The sequence below is a fragment of the Barbus barbus genome (assembly GCF_936440315.1).
Source record: "Barbus barbus genome assembly, chromosome: 15".
In the NCBI taxonomy this organism is placed as follows: domain Eukaryota; kingdom Metazoa; phylum Chordata; class Actinopteri; order Cypriniformes; family Cyprinidae; genus Barbus; species Barbus barbus.
In genome coordinates this window covers 24,709,567-24,733,059 of record NC_136743.1, presented here as the reverse complement: position 1 = coordinate 24,733,059, position 23,493 = coordinate 24,709,567, and the positions used below count along the sequence as shown (strand labels likewise).

General features: G+C 36.9%; 3 protein-coding genes across 3 annotated transcripts; 2 read left to right on the top strand and 1 right to left on the bottom strand.

Moving 5' to 3' along the window:
* The first annotated feature begins 858 nt into the window (after positions 1-858).
* Positions 859-7,409, top strand: LOC306881658 (erythroferrone-like). The gene is made up of 9 exons (XM_079435845.1): positions 859-1,338; positions 1,850-2,076; positions 2,365-2,481; positions 2,749-2,863; positions 4,318-4,445; positions 4,725-4,836; positions 6,226-6,316; positions 6,428-6,506; positions 6,927-7,409. Exons 2-9 carry the CDS (start codon positions 1,939-1,941, stop codon positions 7,023-7,025), a joined length of 879 nt encoding a protein of 292 aa, XP_079291971.1. The 5' UTR covers positions 859-1,338; positions 1,850-1,938; the 3' UTR covers positions 7,026-7,409.
* A 1,797-nt stretch (positions 7,410-9,206) lies between these two features.
* On the bottom strand, positions 9,207-9,773 carry LOC306881048 (dual specificity protein phosphatase 18-like; the record flags this gene model as incomplete). Its single annotated transcript, XM_079434935.1, has 1 exon — positions 9,207-9,773. One exon carries the CDS (start codon positions 9,771-9,773, stop codon positions 9,207-9,209), a length of 567 nt encoding a protein of 188 aa, XP_079291061.1.
* A 12,482-nt stretch (positions 9,774-22,255) lies between these two features.
* On the top strand, positions 22,256-23,043 carry LOC306881539 (vesicle transport protein SFT2C-like). The gene has a single exon (XM_079435707.1). It carries the CDS (start codon positions 22,319-22,321, stop codon positions 22,976-22,978), a length of 660 nt encoding a protein of 219 aa, XP_079291833.1. The 5' UTR covers positions 22,256-22,318; the 3' UTR covers positions 22,979-23,043.
* The last annotated feature ends 450 nt before the right edge of the window (positions 23,044-23,493 follow it).

Sequence of the window (23,493 nt, the reverse complement as noted above, 5' to 3'; positions counted from 1 at the left end):
ACTGAGCAAGTCTTTACAGAGCAAGAATGGTGACTTCAAATCCTCTTATCCAGGACTTAATTAATCAGACGGCTTCCAATCACCTGTCTCCAACCACAAACTGCTATTTTCAGCATCACTTAGATAGTGTTGTCTGTATTGTTTGATGCATTTTGGTATTCATTAGTGTATGTTTTTATCAATTTTCAGTGTATGTTTTAATGTTTTGCAGTAGTGGTTCATTTAATTTCATTTAACAGAATCATTTAAAATTGCCCTTATGCTCTGCTTCATTCAAAACACATTAATCCAGGCAGAAAATTCTGACTGTTTACCTTTATCAATTGCATATGAGGTTTGTGTGGCAACCATTTCTCATTTTAATTGTACTGATCTTTTTGAAAGAATTTGACCAAGAGATGGTGCCAGTGTTCCCTTGTTTGAAAATAAAACTGCTTAAAAATGCTTTAAAGGCTTCAGTAGTTTTGTGTACAGTAGTGTCTAGTCTTAAGACCACACAGATGCTGTTCTCTCAGCCAGGAAAAAGAATGAGCAGAAGACTGATAAAAAGGGAGGTGTGGTGGTTTGCTACATAAAAATGTGCAACCTTCCTCCTATCTGTCATCATTTTTAACAGTACATTTCTGCATATCTGAAAAGCACATTTCTGCCCCACCCAAATGTCTCACTGCTTGCAAATTAAGGATAGAGCATAATGAACACTACCTTCCTTCTGTTTTTGACATTTTAAATCTATAAGATTTCCATTTTTATTCATCTTGAAGGTGCATCTCTGATTACAAGCAGACCACTGTACAAACCAATAGAAGAGACATTAGGACCCTGCAACTGAGGATTACGGAGAGAGTAAGTGCTGGCAGAGACAGATGAATGAGCTAAATACAAGACAAACAAAAGGGACCCAGGAACTGACTGTAGTAGAGAGACAGAGAGATGGTCAGATAAATGACCAGGAGGCTGAAGACAGACAAAGTGACAGGTCAAGATTCAGCAACAGATATCAGGAGGAGTGCACAAACTTGAAGAGGAGGAGGAGTCTGGTCTGAAAGGAAGCTAAAAAGAGTGGAGCGCGAAAAGGAGCCCTTCAAAACAGAGTGATCCTTTCTGAGTGCCCACTGACATAAGATGTGGAATAAACTGGAGCCTGGCAAAGAGGACCTCAACTGGCAAAAAAAAAATTCATCACTGAAGGAATTACCGAAAATATAAACACGCGGAACTGTGCAAAGGCACCAAGGAGACCAGAAGACAATCAAACATTATTAAAAACAGAAAGAAGACGTGGAGATACCACCCACAGAGAGAGACTGAGTATACCACACACAGGGTTTATCACAGGTAATCACACCGCAACTGAGCAACAGACACTAACCATCAACAAATACACTCATACACACCCACACACACATACATACATATGCATTTATGGAATACAAACCTACATTGTGATTGTAACACAGGCTGAATAACTCAAGCTTAGAGAGTTTAGACTGTAGTCAGGAGGCATAGGAAATCTTGGCTGTCACAGGGAAGGATTGGCTGTGAATGGGTAGAAGCATGGTGAGGCCCTGCGCACAACTCTCATGGCATTCTGAACACTCTGTCCACCAAAATATGAACTGATCTAAGAACAGATTTCTTTTCCATGTCAGAAATCACCCCGGGAATTAAAGTAGAACATTAGTAGATCACAGACCAAATCATCTTTTCCATATCAAGAGCCACCATTATTTAGAGGACTCTTCCCAAAGAGTATTTACACTTTGAAGAAGCTGCACTCCGATTTTTTTCACCTCCACTCTTGGATATCCTTCTGAACTAAGGAACAATTCCATCGTGTTACCCACAGGACCTTGTGGAAATGGAAATTGTGCACTGAGCTGCTAAGAAGGAGTTGAGTGAGTTAGAAGTTCAACTACACTGCACCGACACTGCAGCATGAAGCTCAGGCATTCGGCAAGTGGGGCACTACTGGCCTTGCTGCTGAGTTTACTGCTGTCTGCCTGCATCACACAAGAGAGTGAGGAGAGTCTGGAGCTCCAAGAGGAAAACAATACAGTCAGCACTGAGAGCCCTGTAAGTCAAATCCGATACACACACCTGCTGTTCACCTGTCAAGGCTTTAAGGCAGTACACATGCGCAAAGACACCATAAAATCTCGTAAATCAATTCTCTGAATTTGACTTTAGGGTATGACAACCATTAGACATGAGGCAAAATATATGGTAATGACATTCATAAACATTGGAGAGAATTTGGCCTCACTGTAAAAACCGATTCCTCTCTACAAGAAGAGTTTATATATTTGCCGTAGTTAAAGTCTGCTAACATAGTTGACGCTCTGAAATGCTTAATTTTTACAGGATACTGTATCTTCTGACATAACCAACGTGAGCCCCCACAGGACATGGATAGTCTTTAGGGACAACTCCAACAAGGGTGGAAATAAGAAACCAAAAGGAAATAAAAGACTCTCCAAGGTAATCTCTGATCTAATGTATAGGCATTACACACCATGCTAAAGATGAATATTTTCAATGCATAGAATGTGCATATAGATATACTGAACAAATGCTTTAAGAAGTAAAGACGTACTAGAAAGTAAAACTGTATGAAAACAGATTTAGCACAGCACACACAGATAAACCTAATGAGGCCTATGTGACAACATGCCCGAAAGTACCTAAGCTTCCTCAAATGGATTTCTCTTATTATGTAATGTAACTTGAAACTTTCTACATGTCCAGCATGGCCTTCCAGGTCCACCAGGCCCTCCTGGTCCCCAGGGGCCTCCTGGTCCTCCGAGCCCCCTACTGCCTCACCATGCAGAGTTGATACAGGACTTCCAAGTCAAACTAAAAGGTATACTTGTGGACATAAGCCCATTTACACACCATTACCCATCATGCCAGACAGAAAACAGAAAAGAAATATCATGGTACATTCATCTGGCAGACCTGACCAACACCTACAACTTGTTAAAATACTATTTGATCAGAGGTTTTCAATCCTGGTCCTGGGGACCTACTGCCCTACACATTTTGTCTGTCTCTATTATTTAACACACCTGATTCATAAAAGCTTTTTTGGAGAAAGCTCCATGAGCTAAACTGAATGTGTCAGATAAGAGAGACATAAAATGTGCATAATCTAATGATGCTAAATCAGTAGTTTTGTCAGAGTGATGGATGCACACTACACGTAAAAAGACACCAGATGCAGGTGCACAAATCAGTTAAACTGGTGTTGAAGGGATAGTTCACCCAAAAATGAAAATTCTGTCATCATTTACTCACCCTCAAGTAGTTCCAAACCTGTATGAATGTCTTTGTTCTGCTGAACACAAAGGAAGATATTCTGAAGAATGTGGCAAACAGAGCACTTCTGGGGCACCATTGACTTCCATCATATTTTTTTTTCCTACTATGGATGTCAATGGTGCCCAAAAATAGCCTGGTTACAAACTTTCTTCAAAATATCTTCCTTTGTGTTCGGCAGAGTAAAGACATTCATACAGGTTTAGAACAATTTGAGGGTGATTAAATGATGACAGAACTTTCATTTTTCGGTGAACTATCCCTTTAAGTAACTTTTTTGACATCATCTTTCAAAAAATTTTGTTAAACACATTTGAATATTAGTTATTATGGTCCAACAGCTTTTTGTTCTTGTTTGGGCTAAGTCACTTTAAGAATTGCTTGATGTTTGGTATATATGGGGGGGTTGGCTGCTAGTCTGATTGTGGGCTGGACTGATCTCTTAATAGGTGTAATTTTCCAGGATGTGGATTTGACTTGGCCTGGCCAAAGAATTCCACAGATTCCAGATTTTGTGTGTGTGTGCATGTTTGTGTGTGGAATGAGTGTTGGAGTATTGCCAGGAAAGCAGACACAGGTCTGTTTGTGCTCTGGAACTGTGAGCTGCAGGCTGTTCTGACAGCAATATAAAACATAAAGACGCTTATTCACTCTGAAAAGTGCAGTGGCGCCGTACGCTCATACATTCTAGCATTCTCATTGCCTCACACTTTCATCCACTCTGTCTGCTCATACATACACTCGACTACTCCAAATATTTACGTCTTCTATTCACTGTGAGATTGTTTAATGGCTTTATATGCAGCCAAGTGTCAGTCAAATACAATCCAAAACATTTTTCACTAGCTGTATTTCAGTGTTTTTGGGTCTGAGAAGGTACCTAGTCTATTGGGTTACACCTTGTCCCAAATCCTTTAGAATAATGTAATAAGAAGGGAATTAGTTCTTTTGTGCATTGACAAAGCAACATTACAATCCTGTAATAACATTTCCACTCAGAGATGGTAGGAAGTCACTGCCTGCTCTGCGATCAAACCCCTCGTGTGGCCACAGCTTTCCGTTGCCGACTGCACCACAACCTGATGGTCCACCGTCGCAGTCTGCTGGAGCTCCAGCCCTTCAACACCGTAAGTGGAAAACAATCCTTTCCAAACTAGAAACAATTTACTAATTTCAATAACCATGACTTAGCAGCCCCAGAGCTGTGAAAGTAAATCTGAACTATAACAGAAGCTTTTATCTTATTTTATTTCTCTGAAGTAGCACTAACTTCTAGATGTATTGATTTAGCAGCGATGTTAGCTTTGGCTTATGGTGAAACAGACTGGCAAGCAGTGGGGAAGGGCTGGCAATGGAAGAGATTGGTAATGGCATATTTAATTATCCCATTTCTGTCTTTTCCACAGCCCTCAAACATAGAGCAGTTCCATCAGAGGGGACAGGGCTTTAACGCCAGCAGTGGCCGGTACACAGCTCCAGTGTCTGGGTTCTACCAGCTCACAGCTAGTCTGCTACTGGGTATGTGGTTTAGATATGTTTTGGGGCGTGCGCCTGCCCCCATCATTCAGACTAGTTATCAACCAATATGTTTTTAATGGCAGATTCTTAAACCTAACCCAAAAGTATGGTTACAGCCTTAGTTTGAATTTAACATTCTGCATAGTTTATGTGCTATACAAGGGATATCAACATCACCAGCTCTAAAAGCTAAAACAGAGTCCTAAACAGAGGTTGAAACGATGAAGTGCCTTCTTTACATTGTCAGAATGTGTAAAAATTGCACCTTTAGGACTATAGTAGGTTGTCACTGGGGTAGTTTCTTCAAATCTTGACCTTCAAAAGTATTTGTATTCTATGTACCCATAAAACAGAGACAGGCAACTTCATTCTTGGATGGCCACTGTCCTGGAGAGTTTAGCTCCATCTCTATTCAAATGCACTTGAGAAATCTAACCAAAATCTAAACCAAAAAATCTAACCAAGTCATTACTTGAAAATTACAGGCAGGTTTGATTGAATTAAGATGGAGCTGAACTCTGCCCTCCAGGTCTGGGGTTGCCCCTTCCTGCCCTAAAGGGTAATGACATGACTTTAAGAGTGAATGTGAAATCTGACTTGACAGCTCACAAATTAAATCAATATTGTCGGTTTACTGTAGTGAATTAGTTTTGAATACAGATTTGTCATATACTCTCTTAATAATGTAATTTCCATCTATTAATTTATTCACCAAACAAACTAAATAAGCCTAGCCCAAATCTTCCATAGTGCAGGTTCAGCGGTTGTACCTTTGAGGGGAGCTGTTTTACCTCTAAAGGTACAGTTTTGCACATTTTTGTTTTGTGTCTTTCAAACTCCATAAGCAAGCCAAAAGGCAACAGTGGTAAGGAACCCTTATTTTCTCAGGTGACAGAAATTGAGAGAAAAAAAAAACTTTGGGGAGAAACCAGGCTCAGTTGTAGGACCAGTTCTCCTCTGGCTTAGTCTTAATGGGATAGTGTCCACTTGTTGCATATTTCCCGTGGACGTAGTATGTCATACTGTAATGTATCAAAAATAGCATTTTTAGGCATCCAGATTTCATGAAGTTTGCATACATCACAACAAGGCATGAATACATACATAAGCTAAACAATATGCACCAGAAGGTAATTGAGTTTTCCCATTTTGACCGATAGAAACATAAAATATAAGCTTTATTGCATCATTTTGCTAGCTGAAGTACATGCAATACCTTATTCCTGTTTGCATCATGTTACTTGTGTGTGGCCTATCCAACAGCCTGTCCCGTAGATAAAGCTCAGTGGAACAGGGTGGGGTCTTAGTACAACTGAACACGTCTGCCTGTCACAATCCCTTTAACTCTGCATCATGTATCTGTTTTTTTTTTGTTTTGTTTTTTTCCAGAATCCAATGAGTCTCAGAAAAAGCCTCATACCAGGCAGAGGGACAGTGTTAAGGCCTCTATATGCATAGAGTCTCTTTGTCAGAGTAATGTGTGAGTAGTAATAGTCCATAATCACCAATAGCACTGACCGTTTGAACTGTTATTCTAACAAGTCAAGCAAATGAGTCCTAAACCATGATTAATGTGTTTATAATGATGCAGGTCTTTGGAGACAGTGACTGGAGTGAGCGCTACAGGAGGAGTATTCAGTATTCTCCTGACCGGGACTCTTTACCTACAGGTATGACTGACTTACATAATAATCTCATTTAACTGAACAAGAATTTTGCAGGTTGCTGAAATTGTTTGCGCTAATATTGCTGACTGAAAATATGTGACTTGGAAAATGTCCATATTTGGGCCCACTTTATATTTTTGTTCAGCCACAGGGGCATCTTCTGCTCCAGAGCTCTTGACAATCTTATCAATCCCTATAAAAACTGCTGTTTTATACATATACATTATGGCCTTCTTTCAATAATGTGATGCTTACTTTTTTGGCAATTAATAGTTTATGAGTTATGACAACACACCAACTAAAAAACGTGGGTATGCAAGAGTGCATATCTAAGAATATATCTTTATCATAAACACTCCTATATTACTGACCCATAAAACAAACAAAAAGCATGATTAATGTAGATGTTTGTTTTTTTCACAGACTGGAGAGTATGTATCTATTCTTATTGACAATGGGACAGGCTCAGCCCTCACAATTCTCCAAGACAGTCTGTTTTCTGGCATCCTTATTGGAGTATGAGGACACAAACAAAACACAAACCAGTGACTACAAAGAAGCCCATTTTTACAGTGTTGACAAAATACATATCTTTATTAGGTCAGGTATTCAGGACATATTAGAATAATAATTTCCTAAAAGGGAGGACTCTTTTCAAGCATCTAAAAGAGACTCTAGTATTAGCACTGTTGCAAAGGGCAGCAGGATTGCACTGCTATTTCTTTCCAAAATAATAGCAACATTTAAACTCTGTTCATAGAGGTGTATGTATTTTTTTCATGTGGTATGTGTATGCATTCCATTCTTAACAGGGCTGAAGTTTTATTTATTTGCATTTGCTTTTTGAAAGGATATTGATATTTGTGTATATTTGCAATAAAATGCTTCCATAACTGTTGAAACATGCTCTGGGAATTTATTTCAGGGAATACAGAGATTTATATGAATAGTAGCGTTCTTGTTACTGCCTGACGAAAGTGTTTCAACATGCATTTGAAGCTTCCTGCTGTATGAGAGATTTTCATGTTTTGTGATTGATAACTTAACCATTTCAGAAAATAGAAAAAGTATTAATGGCAGTAATAAAGTAACTACTACCACATTTGCGGGGTAAGTGGGGTGAAAAACTTAGAAGAAAACCCTTAAAGCAACAGCAGCAGCTTATTTAGGTCTTGATTCCACAGAATTCTAGCAAAAGGGACAAATGAAAATTTTAAATTTAAAGCCTTTAAGCCTTTTAAATGTTTGTATTATTTGGTAATGTTGGTGAATTTCATTGTGCATGAACGAAGACACAAACACTACATTCAGTGATGATGAATGTAGACAATATGTTCTAGTATTAGATGGGGATGAGGTCATCATGCTGGAAGCGTGGCGCCTGGTGTTTGGCACTGTGCCCTCCAACCACCCCCCACCCCACCTCTCTCTCTCTCTCTCTCTCTCTCTCTCTGTCTCTGACTGCTCTGCAATACCTTCCAGGGAAACATCTAACATAGCATTTGTGCAATACCTTACAAGGAGGGTTTGCTGTCAAATAATGTGCAGAAAGATAAATGAGTGTATGGTAATGGCATGCTTATTTATCCCTTGATGGATGCGTGCACACACAAACACACTTAACTTTATCCCAATACATAGTTGGCCAACTTGTTTCCTGTTAATTGCACAAGATGGCAGGCTTTCAGCCAAAAATAAATGATATTTATATAAAAATAAATTTTTCGAGGTAAATAAGTGGCTAAGACATTTTGACTCTTTCCACTCCGTACGGGCCCTCTCAGCTTTCAGCACATTCACTCACCCCCTCAAGAGAAGCATGTCTAAAACTTCTCTCCCCTCACTCAGCACCAACAAAACATTGCCAAAAGCACTAAACACACATTATTAAAAGGCAGACTGTGAGGAATAAACCTGCATTATAAAGGTGATGAATGACAACCTGAGACTTTTTTTCTCACTTTGTGTCACATGGCCAATTTTTTTATATCTAGAGGTCAACAAGAACAAGAACAAGAACAGCTTAATACATACATACATACATATATACAAGTCTCTCAGTGAGCAGGGCTGTGTCAGTTTAGAGATGAGCTAAGAATGCCTCTTAAATTAATTTTATGAATTGTAAGTGAGGTAGCAAACAGAATGCAGAACTGAAAGTGCAATTAAAAAACGTGGTCATAAAAACTTCTTCAAATATTTGTCTTGTTTGAAAGTTAACAAAAGTTTAAAATGAATTAAGGTGCAGAGAGTTTATCTCATGCACAGATTTAGACAACTGAGATAAAGATATTCAAAATTAACCTCTCAATTTCCATGGAGCCTTTCATTTATTAGCCCTGGGTTTCTTCTATGGGGTGAGTTCAATGCTACAACAGTGTCCTCTGTTGGTTAAATAATGCATACTAAGTTTCAAGATTTTTTCATTCCCAGAATTCCAGCCACTCCACATCAAAAACGAATAAACAATAAACATCCTTGAAAGTGAATGGCATTAGAACCCAGGAGGAAATGGCTAAAAGCCTCTTAAAATCACTTGCTAGTGGAAAAACAAAACAATCATGTTGAAGTACTTTCTTTCACTGCATAGATCTTGTTGATCCTTATTCGAAATGATGGTTAAGACATTTGTCATTGCCCTTACAATATGTGAATAGACATTTCAAGTCCATGTTTGGCAAAAGATCAGTTTGCTGTTGTTGATTAAAGAGCCAAGGAGGTGAATCTTCTAAGTCGGCTCAGCCTTGGCGAAGGAGGACACCGTCTCATGCTGTACTTGGAAGGTAGTTTTGGTGTTTTAGGCATTGGCAGTGCATCCAGTGGTTCAGCCACCTTCACAGTATTCTTACCATAGAGTTTCTTCTCATAGTCCTGAAGTTGGGTCCAGAATCCTGTATTAAGGCATATGTAGGGTCTGCTGTCTTTAACCCAGTTATGTGCCTGCCGCAGAGTCACTCCTTTGTACTTCATGAGGTAGGCCATTATAAGAGCAGGTGAGCGACTCATGCCCACAGCGCAGTGCACTAGGGTTCTTCCAGATCTGTTACCATGGATTCGAGCTGCAACGAGGTCAAAATGATCACCTAGACGGGCATTTGGGAGGTCGGACACTGCAACACGTATGCACTCCACACCTGGGTAGATAGGGCAGGTGTGGGATAGGGTCACATTCACGATCAGTGTAATGCCTTTGCGGGTCATAAGTGCCTGATTCAAAGGAGCATCAGCCCCACTCAGGAAGAGAATTGGTGTTATCTGTGATATTGACATGGCTGCATGGAAAGAAATAATATCAGGGTTTTTATTTATTTATTTTTAATAAAAAAGCAACAACAATGCACTAAACAAGTTTAGAATAACTTTACTATTTCTACAAAGCAATTTACAAAGCTATTTGTTTTTTTGTTTTTTTTTATCAAGTTTAAAACACATGTGCCAAGTTCTTATAAAGGTTAAATGGATATGGTTCTGGAACATATTTGTACCATTTTCAAGGAAATTTCAAAGTTTTAAAAAAAAATTTTGTCTTTGAAATTTCCTTGAAAATGGTATACAAAGAGGCTCATCATGCATATTAAAGCTATTGTATGTATGAATGTATTTATGAATAAACTAATAGATAAAAAAATAATGAGAATCACATCATTGACCTGTACACATTATTTTAGAACTGCAGCAGGGGGAAAAACACAGAACACACAAACCAGCAAAACCAGTAACCCACTAAGCTGTAGGCAGATTTCGGAGCTAACAGAGTCATGTGCACTAAGCTAAATAAACACATGAGCAGTGTTTTTCAGTTTCGTGAACTTTCCACTACAATGTGGAATGATGTAGCTCATACATAAAGTTTATGAATACACTGTCACACAATTCTCCAAACTGCTTGTCCTCTTTAAGTTCCTGAGACTATAATTAATTTTACACTTACACAAATCTAATATAGCCTATTTAAATATATATCTGATCTGTCTTTACATTTTACTGCAATGTTCCTAGTGTTTTAAGACTTTCAGTAACTGACCTGGTCCCTTGGTGTGGTCTCTTTCACATTTGAGCTTTAGTGCTATGGATCCCCTGTTGGCTTGCTCAAACCCTAAAAAGGCTTTGAAGACAGCTGGCCAATGAAAAGAGAGATTAATTTTAAACTCCTCTGCCATTGGGGCATTAGCTTCATATCTTTATGACAGACATAAAGACAGACAAACACCTGTCTTTTTATGAACCCAAACGATTCAAACTTGAACCTTTATCAACTTTTGATGACAAAGTTTGAAAATGTAGAACACATTTCATGAAAAACAATTTTATTAGGCTTTAGAGAAGAGAAAAAAAAGAATATATATATATATATATATATACCGATATTTTTGGCCATGACTGTGTATATATATATATATATATATCACCCCCCTTGTTAAACATGATCAAAGAAGGCTGTGAAAATTAATTTGCATTGTTTATCCTTTTGATCTTTTATTTAAAAGATTCACAAAAATCTAACCTTTCGTTGGATAAGAATTTAAAATGGGGGGAAATATCATTATGAAATAAGTGTTTTTCTCTAATACACATTGGCCACAATTAACGATGCCCTTTTATTCAATACTTTTTGAAACCTCCATTTGCCAGTTTAACAGCTCTAAATTTTCTCCTATAATGCCTGATGAGGTTAGAGAACACCTGACAAGAGATCAGAGACCATTCCTTCATCCAGAATCACTCCAGATCCTTCAGATTCACAGCTCCATGACGGTGCTTCTTCTCTTGAGTTCACCTCACTCATTTTCTACAGGGTTCAGGTCAGAGGACTAGAATGGCCATAGCAGAAGCTTGTGAAAAAGAAGTGCACTTAAGTATACTTTTATAAAGTGTTCTTATTGCAAATGATATACTTTAAAAGAACACACATAAGTGCAAATTAAATGTTATTTTCGTCACTTAAATACATTGTATTTGTAATTAACTTCAAATGTATCACATTTTAAAGTGATATTAAATGCAATAAGTTGAACTTTTGAGTGATTTTTGTAAACCACTTAAGTGGGACTTTTTAGTACATCGTTATATTACTTTCATAATTGTTTCTAGTGTCTTTAAAATGTGGTTAAAGTGTACTACTAATGTATTGACAAGCAATTAATGTTAACTAAAATATACTTTAATATCAGTTAACAATACACTTAAGCATTATTATTATTTGTAATTGATTGCAAATATATTATAGTTTAAAATTACATTAAATACAATTAGTTGAGTAAATATGTACTTCTCAATAAGCAATTAATGTGAACTAAAATATACTTAAATGTCATTTCAATGTACTTCAATGTCATATCTCTGGCAATAAAGTTGAAATTTACTATAGGCTATTTAAAATTTTAATAAAAAAAACAACTCTTAATTACTTAGTTACAATCAACACAAACACAAAATGAAAACCCTCTGCATTTATTGACAAAATCTCTAAAACAAATACTCAAAAATGCTTTTTGCTGATACACAAGAAAACCCCAACACTATACACAGCTGCAACACTTATTAGAGTCTGGAGAACAATGAAAAAATCACTTACATACAAAAGTACCTAATCTCGCCATCATAGAAAACATAATTCTGTATGATGTATACGCCCGTTTCCTCATTGGGGACCTAAAAATGTCCACAAGGTCAACATTTACTGGTATTACTATCCTTGTGGAGTCATTTGGTCTCCATAACATATAGGATTACTAACACACACACTTAATTTTCTTGATTTTTTTTTTTTTTGTATTATCATTCGTACAACAAATGAGACTTTATTGTAAAACATTACCAAAACACAGCATGACTTGTACCCCTGGTTTCACAGACAAATCTTAAAACCAGCCCCAGACTAAAATGTAATTCTGAGCTGTTTCAACTGAAAGAAACTTGCACTGACTGATCTTTAAAAATATCAGTGCTTTTGTTTTGTCTCAAGATGCACACCAGTAATATTTTTTCTAAGGCATGTTAATGAAAATGACTTAAATGTCCTAATTGAACTATGGCCTAATCTTGGTTTAGTCTAAGCCCTGTCTGTGAAACCAGGCCATAAATTCTCAAACCTTTACTAGCACCAACATTAAACAGGACCGAAAGGTTTCTTCTAAAATCTTACTCCAGCATTAGTGAATGCAAGTTTGACTAAATAAATAAATTAATAAAAAAAAAAAAAATCCAAATCAACTTGCTGGGAAGTGGTGTTTGTCAGTGTCCCAGAAGCTCTCCATCGGCAGTAAACTTCAAATGCCATGAAGCTGCACACAATCTCTCCACGGTCTCTGAACGGAAATGTTCCAAAACATGCAGGAAAGTCAGAAAAAAATTCCTTGAGGAAAGAAAGAAGAACAATTGTTATAAAACATATCCAGTCATTATAAATGGTTCAGTTGAGTGAAAGCAATACACAGTCAGTCCAAAGTTTATATACACCTTGCAGTACCTGCAAAATGTTAATAATTTAAGCAGTAAGAGGGCAGAGTGGTTGAATCGTTAAAAGAATAACAATTTCTGCTCTGATGAAGCAGTTATTATATGTGTGTAAACTTTTGACCACATCTGCATCACATAAGAGGTGAATTACCTCAATCAACCTCGAGCAACATCGTAGTAGAATGCTGGGAGATGTTCCTTCAGATTTCCCACAAACACCAGATTTCCTGATCACACCATCTTCACTGACACTGGGCTTTAAAAATAGATAACATTTTTACAAAAATGTTTTATTCCTACTTCACAGGGAATAAAACATAACTTTATCAATTACCCAAATATCAATAAATATCCCAAAATCTATGAAAATGAAGAAAGGTACCTTCAATTTTTTCCCCTCATCTTGCCTTGCAAGCTTCTCTCGCACATCTTCATGAAGAATGTTCCTGTATTTACCACGACTGACACGGCAAAGCTGCTGTCCTCTTCCTTTGGTTTGTTACCTGTTAAATATATGACGATTAGAGGGGGATAAAATCTATAAATGCACAGGTGGGAATATATTACTTGCAAATGGAAAAGATTCAAAGCATTTAAAATCCATGGGATAGTGACTTAATATAGCACTTTTAGCTTGTCATGTGTGATCAGGGTGAGCTGACTTCTAACATCACCTCTTCTACTGGTCTGTGTTTCCACACTGTAACTCCAGCAACGAAGCTGTACTGATCCTGCAAAATGCATAACTCCAGATAAGTGCAAAGATATTACATATTACACACACAACCGGTAATGGAACATCTGGCTCTTCAAATGCAAAATAACACAACAACAACATTATTTCTAGAGGTGGCTGATATTGAATATTACTGGTAGTTATGATATCGATTATATACATTAAGTATTACAAGATCAGATGTTTGAATTTTGTTTAGTAGTGTTAAATTTAATTTTAAATCGTTTAGTTAAAAATACAATATTTTATTTTCAGCAGCCAAATTTCTTGGTCCACAGTCCACACACGCGATAATCCGATACCAGAATGCATTCATAGATCAATTATAGGACACGATTCATTCACCTCCCGAGTCCATATAGCAAGAACTGCCGGATGTGAATGGCAGGAATGGTAAAACTAAATTAAGAATAAAGAAAGCTTATCAAGCTATACTTACTTGATTCTTTATCTGCAGTACAAAGTCTCATCTGTAATCATCCAAACGTGCCGCTCCTCTGTTCTCGTTTGATCAGCGAGTCGCGACCCCAGAAACAAACTTTTTTTTTTTTATTATAAAAACAATAATAATTGTCATAATTGGCAAATCATAACAATACAACAACAGTCCAGGGTCATTCAGTCTTTCAGTCCAAAGGAAGTGCCAAGTCCTTTAGCAAAGCCATTGTTCTTATTGCTTTTAAGTTCGTAGAGAACTCAATAGATTCAAAATACATTTTCATTTCAAGTTTGAATCTTAAAAAAAGAGGTTTGTATTTAGAAAATTTACATTTATGAATATGATATTTAGCTAACAGAAAAATAAGGTTTATGAAATAAGTATCACCTTTTTTTCACATTCATGAAAGCCAAAAATGACATTTTTATAAGTAAACTCAAAATTAGGATTCACATAACATTTGATAAAGTCAAGAATGTCACACCAAAATGATGTTGTGTAAGAGCAATTCCAGAATAAATGTAAAGAAGTTTCATTGTTTTCTAAACAGAAAGAACAGTTGGTATTAATATCATTCTTGAGTCTTTTAAGAGAGCACTTATCCGGGTAAACTCTATGAATCAGCTTAAAAGCTATTTCTCTCATTTTGTTAGTAATTAAATATTTGTGAGGTAATGACCAAACTTTCTTCCAGGGAATATCACTCATTAAACCATTGGATGACGAAAGGCACTGTTTTCCAACAAATGTTTTGCAAAGATCCACTGAGTGACATGAGATTGGAAAAGAGAGACCTCTAAAAAGACCTCTTCATGTGGCACTGCATCAGCAACAACTGCAAACTCTTTCAGACTAACAGGAATTCCATGCTAATAAATAAATTCCATGCAACTAAAAACTCAGAGTAATTACAGATTGAACCATTTTGATTGAAAAGTTGAGACACAAAAATAATAAAATTTTTAAACCAATTAAAAAAAAAAAGCAATTTGTGTTTATACAGTAGATTCTTATTATTCCAGATTAGATACGAGTGAGGTGTAAAATTGTGTTTAAAAATGAGGGACCAAGCTAATAACATTTACCTATGAAAAAGAGATAATTTGACAGGGATTTTCATGATATACACTCACCTAAAGGATTATTAGGAACACCTGTTCAATTTCTCATTAATGCAATTATCTAATCAACCAATCACATGGCAGTTGCTTCAATGCATTTAGGGGTGTGGTCCTGGTCAAGACAATCTCCTGAACTCCAAACTGAATGTCAGAATGGGAAAGAAAGGTGATTTAAGCAATTTTGAGCGTGGCATGGTTGTTGGTGCCAGACGGGCCGGTCTGAGTATTTCACAATCTGCTCAGTTACTGGGATTTTCACGCACAACCATTTCTAGGGTTTACAAAGAATGGTGTGAAAAGGGAAAAACATCCAGTATGCGGCAGTCCTGTGGGCGAAAATGCCTTGTTGATGCTAGAGGTCAGAGGAGAATGGGCCGACTGATTCAAGCTGATAGAAGAGCAACTTTGACTGAAATAACCACTCGTTACAACCGAGGTATGCAGCAAAGCATTTGTGAAGCCACAACTCGCACAACCTTGAGGCGGATGGGCTACAACAGCAGAAGACCCCACCGGGTACCACTCATCTCCACTACAAATAGGAAAAAGAGGCTACAATTTGCACGAGCTCACCAAAATTGGACGGTTGAAGACTGGAAAAATGTTGCCTGGTCTGATGAGTCTCGATTTCTGTTGAGACATTCAGATGGTAGAGTCAGAATTTGGCGTAAACAGAATGAGAACATGGATCCATCATGCCTTGTTACCACTGTGCAGGCTGGTGGTGGTGGTGTAATGATGTGGGGGATGTTTTCTTGGCACACTTTAGGCCCCTTAGTGCCAATTGGGCATCGTTTAAATGCCACGACCTACCTGAGCATTGTTTCTGACCATGTCCATCCCTTTATGACCACCATGTACCCATCCTCTGATGGCTACTTCCAGCAGGATAATGCACCATGTCACAAAGCTCGAATCATTTCAAATTGGTTTCTTGAACATGACAATGAGTTCACTGTACTAAAATGGCCCCCACAGTCACCAGATCTCAACCCAATAGAGCATCTTTGGGATGTGGTGGAACGGGAGCTTCGTGCCCTGGATGTGCATCCCACAAATCTCCATCAACTGCAAGATGCTATCCTATCAATATGGGCCAACATTTCTAAAGAATGCTTTCAGCACCTTGTTGAATCAATGCCACGTAGAATTAAGGCAGTTCTGAAGGCGAAAGGGGGTCAAACACAGTATTAGTATGGTGTTCCTAATAATCCTTTAGGTGAGTGTATAGTTACAGATTAATAAGAAACTTAAACCACCTAGTTTGGAAAAAACTAAATTAGGATCAGATTCCATATAGATGAGGGCTTATTGATACAGTTTTGTATCCAATTTATTTTAAAGGTGTTGTTTAAAGTGGTGAAATCAAGAAAGTTTAAACCCCTTTCTCAATGGTTCATCAGATTTTCTAATGAGTTTTATTCTTTCAAACAAAGTTGAGAAGCATTGTATCATTTTTTTAAGAATGGCAGTGTCAACATTCAAAGAGAGAGCAGCATATGTTAACCTTGACAAACCTTCAGCTTTGGCTCGTAAGATTCTTCCCTTCAATGAGAGATCATCACGTTGGAGCCACATATTCCGTTTTTTCTGAGTACTCTCAATTAATGAATTAAAATTTAAGGAGCATCTTTCTAATTCATTTTTGTTATAATAACACCTAAATAAGATACCTCATCTTTGATTTGAATATTACAAGTTTCTGACAAATGACATTCTTTGATGGACATCAGTTCACACTTTGAGATGTTCAAGAACAGGCCTGATGCTTTGGAGAATTGCTGGATATACTTTAGTGCTAAAGGAACTTGGTTAGCATCTTGCAAAAAAAGAGTGGTATCAACAGCAGCTGACTGATGAGTATCTGTTTGTCAGCAATAGAGATACCATGAAGACCACTATTAGAAATATAAGAAGCCAATATCTGGGAAACTAGTAAAAATAAATAAGTGGATAATGGACACCCTTGCCTAATACCACGTGACAAGTAAAATCTAGGAGAAGTACCATATTTTTATTTAATTGTGCTACTACAGTAATATAGAGTTCTTACCGCCTTACAAAAATATTCACCAAAACCACATTTTTCCACTGATTTAAATATAAATTTATGTTCAAATGAATCAAAAGCTTTATAAAAATCCAGGAAATGAATAAAACTATTATGTTCCAGCAAATCACTATAATGCAATAAGTCTGAAACTAATCTAATATTATTCATTATATGTCGGTCCCTCATAAATCCAGAGTCTCATCTATAACAGTATCCAAACAATCTTTGTCTTTTAGCAAATATTATGGTGAAAATGGTCATTGTTAAGGAGTGTGATGGGTCGCCAGTTGTCTAAATTGGTAAGATCTTTCTTAGGTTTAGGAATTAAAGTTATGATACCTTGCATCGATGTAGGAGGTAAAGCCTCTTTTTCAATACTTTCTCTAAAAACCTAGCTCAGCTGTAAGTCCATCACACCCTGGGGACTTATTGTTTTTCAAACTCTTAATTGCTCTTTGTACTTCCTCAGGAGTAACAATGCTATCACAGAAAAATCTATAACTTTCAGATATAACCTTAACATAATTAACCGAGTCTAGAAATGAAGACGTTGTCTGCTCTGAATACCTTGAACTATAAAGATTCTTATAAAAATCGGCACTGTAGTTTGCTATTGTTCAATTGTTGAGAGGGTAAAATTACGCTTTTCTAGCTTTAAAAAAAATGCAGAATTGAGTTCTCCCTCTTTGAGCCATTTTTTCCTGGATCTTATATAAGCACCCCTAGTCTTTGATAAATACAATTCATCCAATTTCATTTGCAAATCTGCAGGTTCAGATTTTTCCTCCAGAGACATGCAATCAAAATTATTAGACTGAGATCATTTCATGATTAGGTTGTCTTCAAAAACCCTTCTTTTTTTGGCTAAAAGTGTTCCAACTTTTCTTAAATAAACACCTGTCTCAAACTTAAAAAGCTCCCAATTGGTACAAAAAGAATTTTGAATTGTGGCTGCTTTCCAATAGCTAGCAATTAATTCTTTAATTTTATCCTTTACATCTGGTAATTCTAACAGTGAACTGTTAAGTTTCCACAAAGAAGCTCTGCATTGGCTTGTTACATAATCGACCATTAAAGGGGTAAGAATCGACATTCAGATCAAAATTTGACATACATTTTGATATGAGCCAATAATCAATATGAGATTGTCTTGAACCACTTTTATTGTCCTTAGTAAACTCTAAATTGTTAGGGAATCTCTCTCTCCAAATGTCCACCAATTCAAACTTGTCTATTAGGTCTAATAGTGCAGGACTAGAACAAGCGGTCGTTTTTGGAGGATATCTGTCCAAAGAATTATTAAATGACACATTAAAGTCTCCTGCTACAATGAAAGTGTACATGTATAGGCCTTTATCACAGTCCGCGTGTCGTCACATCCGGCTCCGATTAGTAGCGTAATTAAACTAATTTAGTTTAGTTGAACAGTGACGCAATAAACGTCAATGTTAAAACTGCATATTTATACTGATTCCATACCATGTATCATGTCATCCTTCGTTTCAATGTGTAACATGAGCCTATCTGAGCGACGCGACAGTCAGAGTAATGAAGAGCACACAGAGGAATGCTCCGACTGATTTCATCACAATATTGATTGCATCATAAAGTCGGCGCGTGAAAAAATTAGAGCATTATGTTTATACAACAAGTTTGCCATAAACCTTTAATTGAATCCTTCTATACAGCCTTTAGTCATAATTAATGTTTTAAGCTTTGGCTAATTCTAATGTGATATGTTGTTTGTATAGTTTTCTCGCTGTTCTGTAATGAAATAAGGTGATCAGACAGTGAAGAATTGCCTATACACATACAGTATGGCTCGCACGCTTCTATTTAAGTCAGGAAATACGCATCGGGATATCGTGACAACACATTCCTTCGCTTCATAATACTCGATTAATTGTTGTAAACTGAGATTGGTGTGTTTAGAAGACGTATATGTGCTGAATTCTACATAAATAATCCACAACAATGCCGTGCTATGGGCACAGCCATTGATAGAGGCTGCAGCGGAAGTACTTGTACGCTACTATTTGTATTTGAATCTTCTGCTTTTCGAACGCAGAAGTGATTTATTTATTTTTTGAATTTTGCATTTCAACATCATCATAACAAAATAAAATAGGCTAACATAAACACAACTGTAAGTCCTCCTAGACTGAGACCTCCATATTATTCATACTATAACAGAGAAATAAACCACCATACCAGATATTAATCCAAATAAAATAAAAAAAGAATACATTCATGCAACCATAAACAACGTAGGGGATTAAACAAAACCACACTTATTAAACAAATCAAATAATTTCTTGGCCATATCCCTTCTCATAATTTTTAGGGCCTCTATGGCAAGCTCCTTTTTACAGACAATAAACTGGGGTGCTGTTTTTAAAACTTTACATTTGTGAATAAAGTATTTAAACATGAGAAGTAAACAGTTTACAACAAAGTCTAAGCTTTTGTCCTCCAAATGAACTCCAGATTTCAACAATTCCTTAGCAGGATAAATATCGTACAAAATGTTAAAGTGCACTTCTTTATATTTTGGTGGAAGAGGAATTAACAAATACTTGCATCTAAATTCATTGATTTCCTATTTAGATGTTGAAAAATATAGTCCCTTCTTATTGGACCAGGATAGCTTTCCTGCAGAAGACAATCTCTTATAAACTTATTAGTACACTTCTTGTCTACAAAATTTGTACTGCCTAATTTAAGATCCAAAATCTTGGGAATGATAGTGGAATATGTTAAAATCCCCTTAAACATATTAAGGAATGGTAAAGGAATATTTTAATAACTTTCAAATAAACTTTTCCCTCACACTTAAAATTAAATTTAGTGCAGAAATCCTTAAACCTAAAAAGGCAGCCATTCTTATCCATAATGTGCAGCACTGACCAAATACCTCTTTGCCACCAATCCTCCAAAAATATGGATTTCCTTTGAAATAAAATACAATTGTTCCATAAAGAAACATTATGAGGACTGAAATTATGTTTAAACAGCATTTTCCAAAAAATGCATGAAAATCCGACAGTTTCAATGGAATTTTAGATATCTCAAAGTCACATTTATACCTCCACATTTATTAAACAAACTGGATGGAATTGCATACCAGTATGAATGCTCATTACTAATAAAAGAATGAAGCCATTTAAGTTTAAGTACACCATTCATAATATCAAAATCTATTTCCTTTAACCCATCATCCTCATATTCTCTTATTATATCATTTTTCCTTATATAACGGTACTTCTTTCTCCAGATGAAATCAAAATTAAGTTTATTAATTGATTTTATCTTTCTGGATGAAATTGTCAATGAAAAACCGGGGTAAATTAATCTAGAAATACTTTCGATTTTCGATAACAATATTCTTCCGAAAATTGTGATATCCCTCTGTAAACAAGAATTCATAATTGATCTACATTTTTAAATTTTTTTTGGTCAATATTTAACATTTCAATTTTATGTACATCTTTTGAAATTGTGATACCTAAATTCACCTCCTTCTTAATTGAAACATTATGAGGGAGTTCGTGAATAGCCATAAGTTCACACTTCAATGTATTTAGCTGTAATCCTGATGCTTTGGCAAAACATTCTACATAATGAAATGCTAATGAGATTTGCGTATGATCTTTTAAAAAAAAGGTTGTATCGTCAGCAAGCTGACTAATAATACATTGATGATCCATAAAATTAATTCCAGCAATATTCTAATTTTTAACTAGAATGGCTAATAAATATAATAAATAACAGAGGTGAACTCCCACAGCCTTGCCTTATGCCTCTGTTCACCTGAAATCTTGGACAAGTTCCCTTGGGAAGAGCCACCGAACTTTTAATGTCATTGTAAAGCATTTTGATGATATTGATCAATTTTGTCCCAAAACCAAAATGACTACGTGTCTGAAAAAGAAACGGATGTTCTACCATCTCAAACGCTTTTAAAAAATCCAAAAATGAAAATCATTGTTTTCAATTAAATTACTATATTCTAAAATATCAAGCACCAAACGAATATTGTTGTGAATTGATCTACCTTTAAGGAACCCAGATTGAGTCTCACTAATTATTTGAGGAAGTCCCACCCTTAACACTCCAGAAAATATTTTGTAATCGGTGTTGAGAAGCGTGATAGGTCGTAGATTTTCTAAAATTCTTGTCTTTTCCAGGTTTTGGAATGAAAATAATAAGACCCAGCTTCATAATAGGCAATAGATTATTATATCTAATACAATCGTGTAGTGCTTCAAACAATAACATCTTTAAATCTTCCCAAAAGAACTTTTGGCCACAAAAGGCCCTTTGCCTTCCTTACATAAAGTTCATCCAGTGAAGAATGTAAATTCTTATCTTCATCTGATAGAGCAGATTTGCAGCAACACATATTAATTATTAACTGAATTTCATTCGCTAATCTCTTTTTAAGATTTTTCCCATATGTTATTGAAAATTCTCTAAGTTAATATTTTAAAAACTCCCATTTATTACCACCTGGCATACATTTCTTACTGATATCAGTTATAATCTTCTTTATATATGTGCAGTAGTCATCCTGAGTTAGTAGGTCAGCATTAAATTTCCAGTACCCTTTGGAATTACTAGATTCCCCCTTTTGTTTTAAACTTAATTCAATCACACAATGATCTCTTAACGGAGCACTAGAGCAATTATATACATGCATGCCAAGCCAGTAATCAATTCTTGATCTCACATTTGCATTGGGTTTAAACCAAGTAAATCGTCTAATGCATGGATTCGGAGTTCTCCAGATATCAATCAGAAGAGCAAAACTTTTGAACAATGTTATTAACTTGGGAAAAGTTACATTTGGAAGGATCTCTATCTAGCCACTCATCAACGCGGAAGTGTTATAAATTATACACACAAAAAAAATGTACTTCCGTCGCGTACAGCAACGTCACTGTGAATCATTGTCATCGCAATGCCACAACTTCCTGTTTTCGATCCACGCACATTCTTAAATGAATAATGGCTGAATTAAACCGACAGCTCCAGGAATATTTGGCTCAGTCTAAAAGCGGCGCGAAGACGATATCCCAGTCCAGTTCCAGCACTGCAATAGACATCGATGAAGCCACTTCGGTGCCGGGGAGCTGGTTCGGCAGGTGGTCGAGGCCGTTCTCTGGAGCGTCATCAGGCCAAACATCGAACAGCGGCTTCTCGTGGCCGTGGTCCTCAGAATCTGACCCGTGTTTGCCGGGCATGAGTCGATCCCAGCGACTGATCGCGTTCGGGACGTGTGTTTTCTTCTCTGCTCTGTGCTTCGGACTGTCAGCACTTTACGCTCCTTTACTTCTGCTGAAGGCGCGCAAGTTCGCTCTGCTGTGGTCGCTTGGATCAGTGTTTGCGCTCCTCGGGGCGGCGATCCTCCGCGGACCCAGTAAACTCATTGCGACTCCCACACCGGGAGCCGCGGTGTACCTGTGCTCTCTGGTGGGCACTCTGTATGCGGCGCTGAACCTTCACAGCACGCTGCTCACAGCTCTTGGAGCCTGTCTTCAAATCGCTGCTATTGTGGGGTACATCGTGGCTTTGTTGCCGGGTGGGAGTGCCGGGATGAGGTTTGTGTGCGGCATGGCAGCGTCTGCTATTAAAAGAACTGTGACCGGCAAGGCCATGCCTATATGATCAGGCATTTCACGGACTGGGAAACTTGAGAATTTTTTTTTTTTTTTTTAATCATGGACGATACTGTTTTCGCACATTTTTTGAGTGATTGGTCTGGTACTGCCATGTTTGATTGTGAAACTCTGGCTTTAGCCTATACCGAGTTAAGTGAGAACAGCATTCTGTGGAAGGGGATATCTAAGTGTTTTGTTGCTTGCACTGTGACAGGGACCATATGTATGACCAAGACATCAAATACTACTTACCTTTTAATGTCTCTGAACTGCTCTTGAAACTTAACTTTTTGTAAATAAACACTAACTTTGTGTTCTATTCTTCAAGCCTTGTGGTCTGAATAAAGAAGCCATTTTTTATGGACAGATCACTTCTGCATCATATATGGTGGTCATAAATGGATAGCATCTCTATCCTGTTCTTTGAGTGTCTCCCATGACACGCAGAAGACTATAGGTTCTGGAGCATTTACTAATATGCTTACGAGTTAAATCAGGCATGTTAAATAAGAGAGACATACA

What these genes read in the sequence shown, in the direction of transcription:
- LOC306881658 (XM_079435845.1), top strand. Translation starts at nt 1,939, where the DNA reads ATGAAGCTCAGGCATTCGGCAAGTGGGGCACTACTGGCCTTGCTGCTG. An exon ending in GAAATAAAAGACTCTCCAAG is followed by an intron (nt 2,482 to 2,748) that starts GTAATCTCTGAT and finishes CTACATGTCCAG; the next exon opens with CATGGCCTTCCAGGTCCACC. An exon ending in CCGGGACTCTTTACCTACAG is followed by an intron (nt 6,507 to 6,926) that starts GTATGACTGACT and finishes TTTTTTTCACAG; the next exon opens with ACTGGAGAGTATGTATCTAT.
- LOC306881539 (XM_079435707.1), top strand. Translation starts at nt 22,319, where the DNA reads ATGGCTGAATTAAACCGACAGCTCCAGGAATATTTGGCTCAGTCTAAA.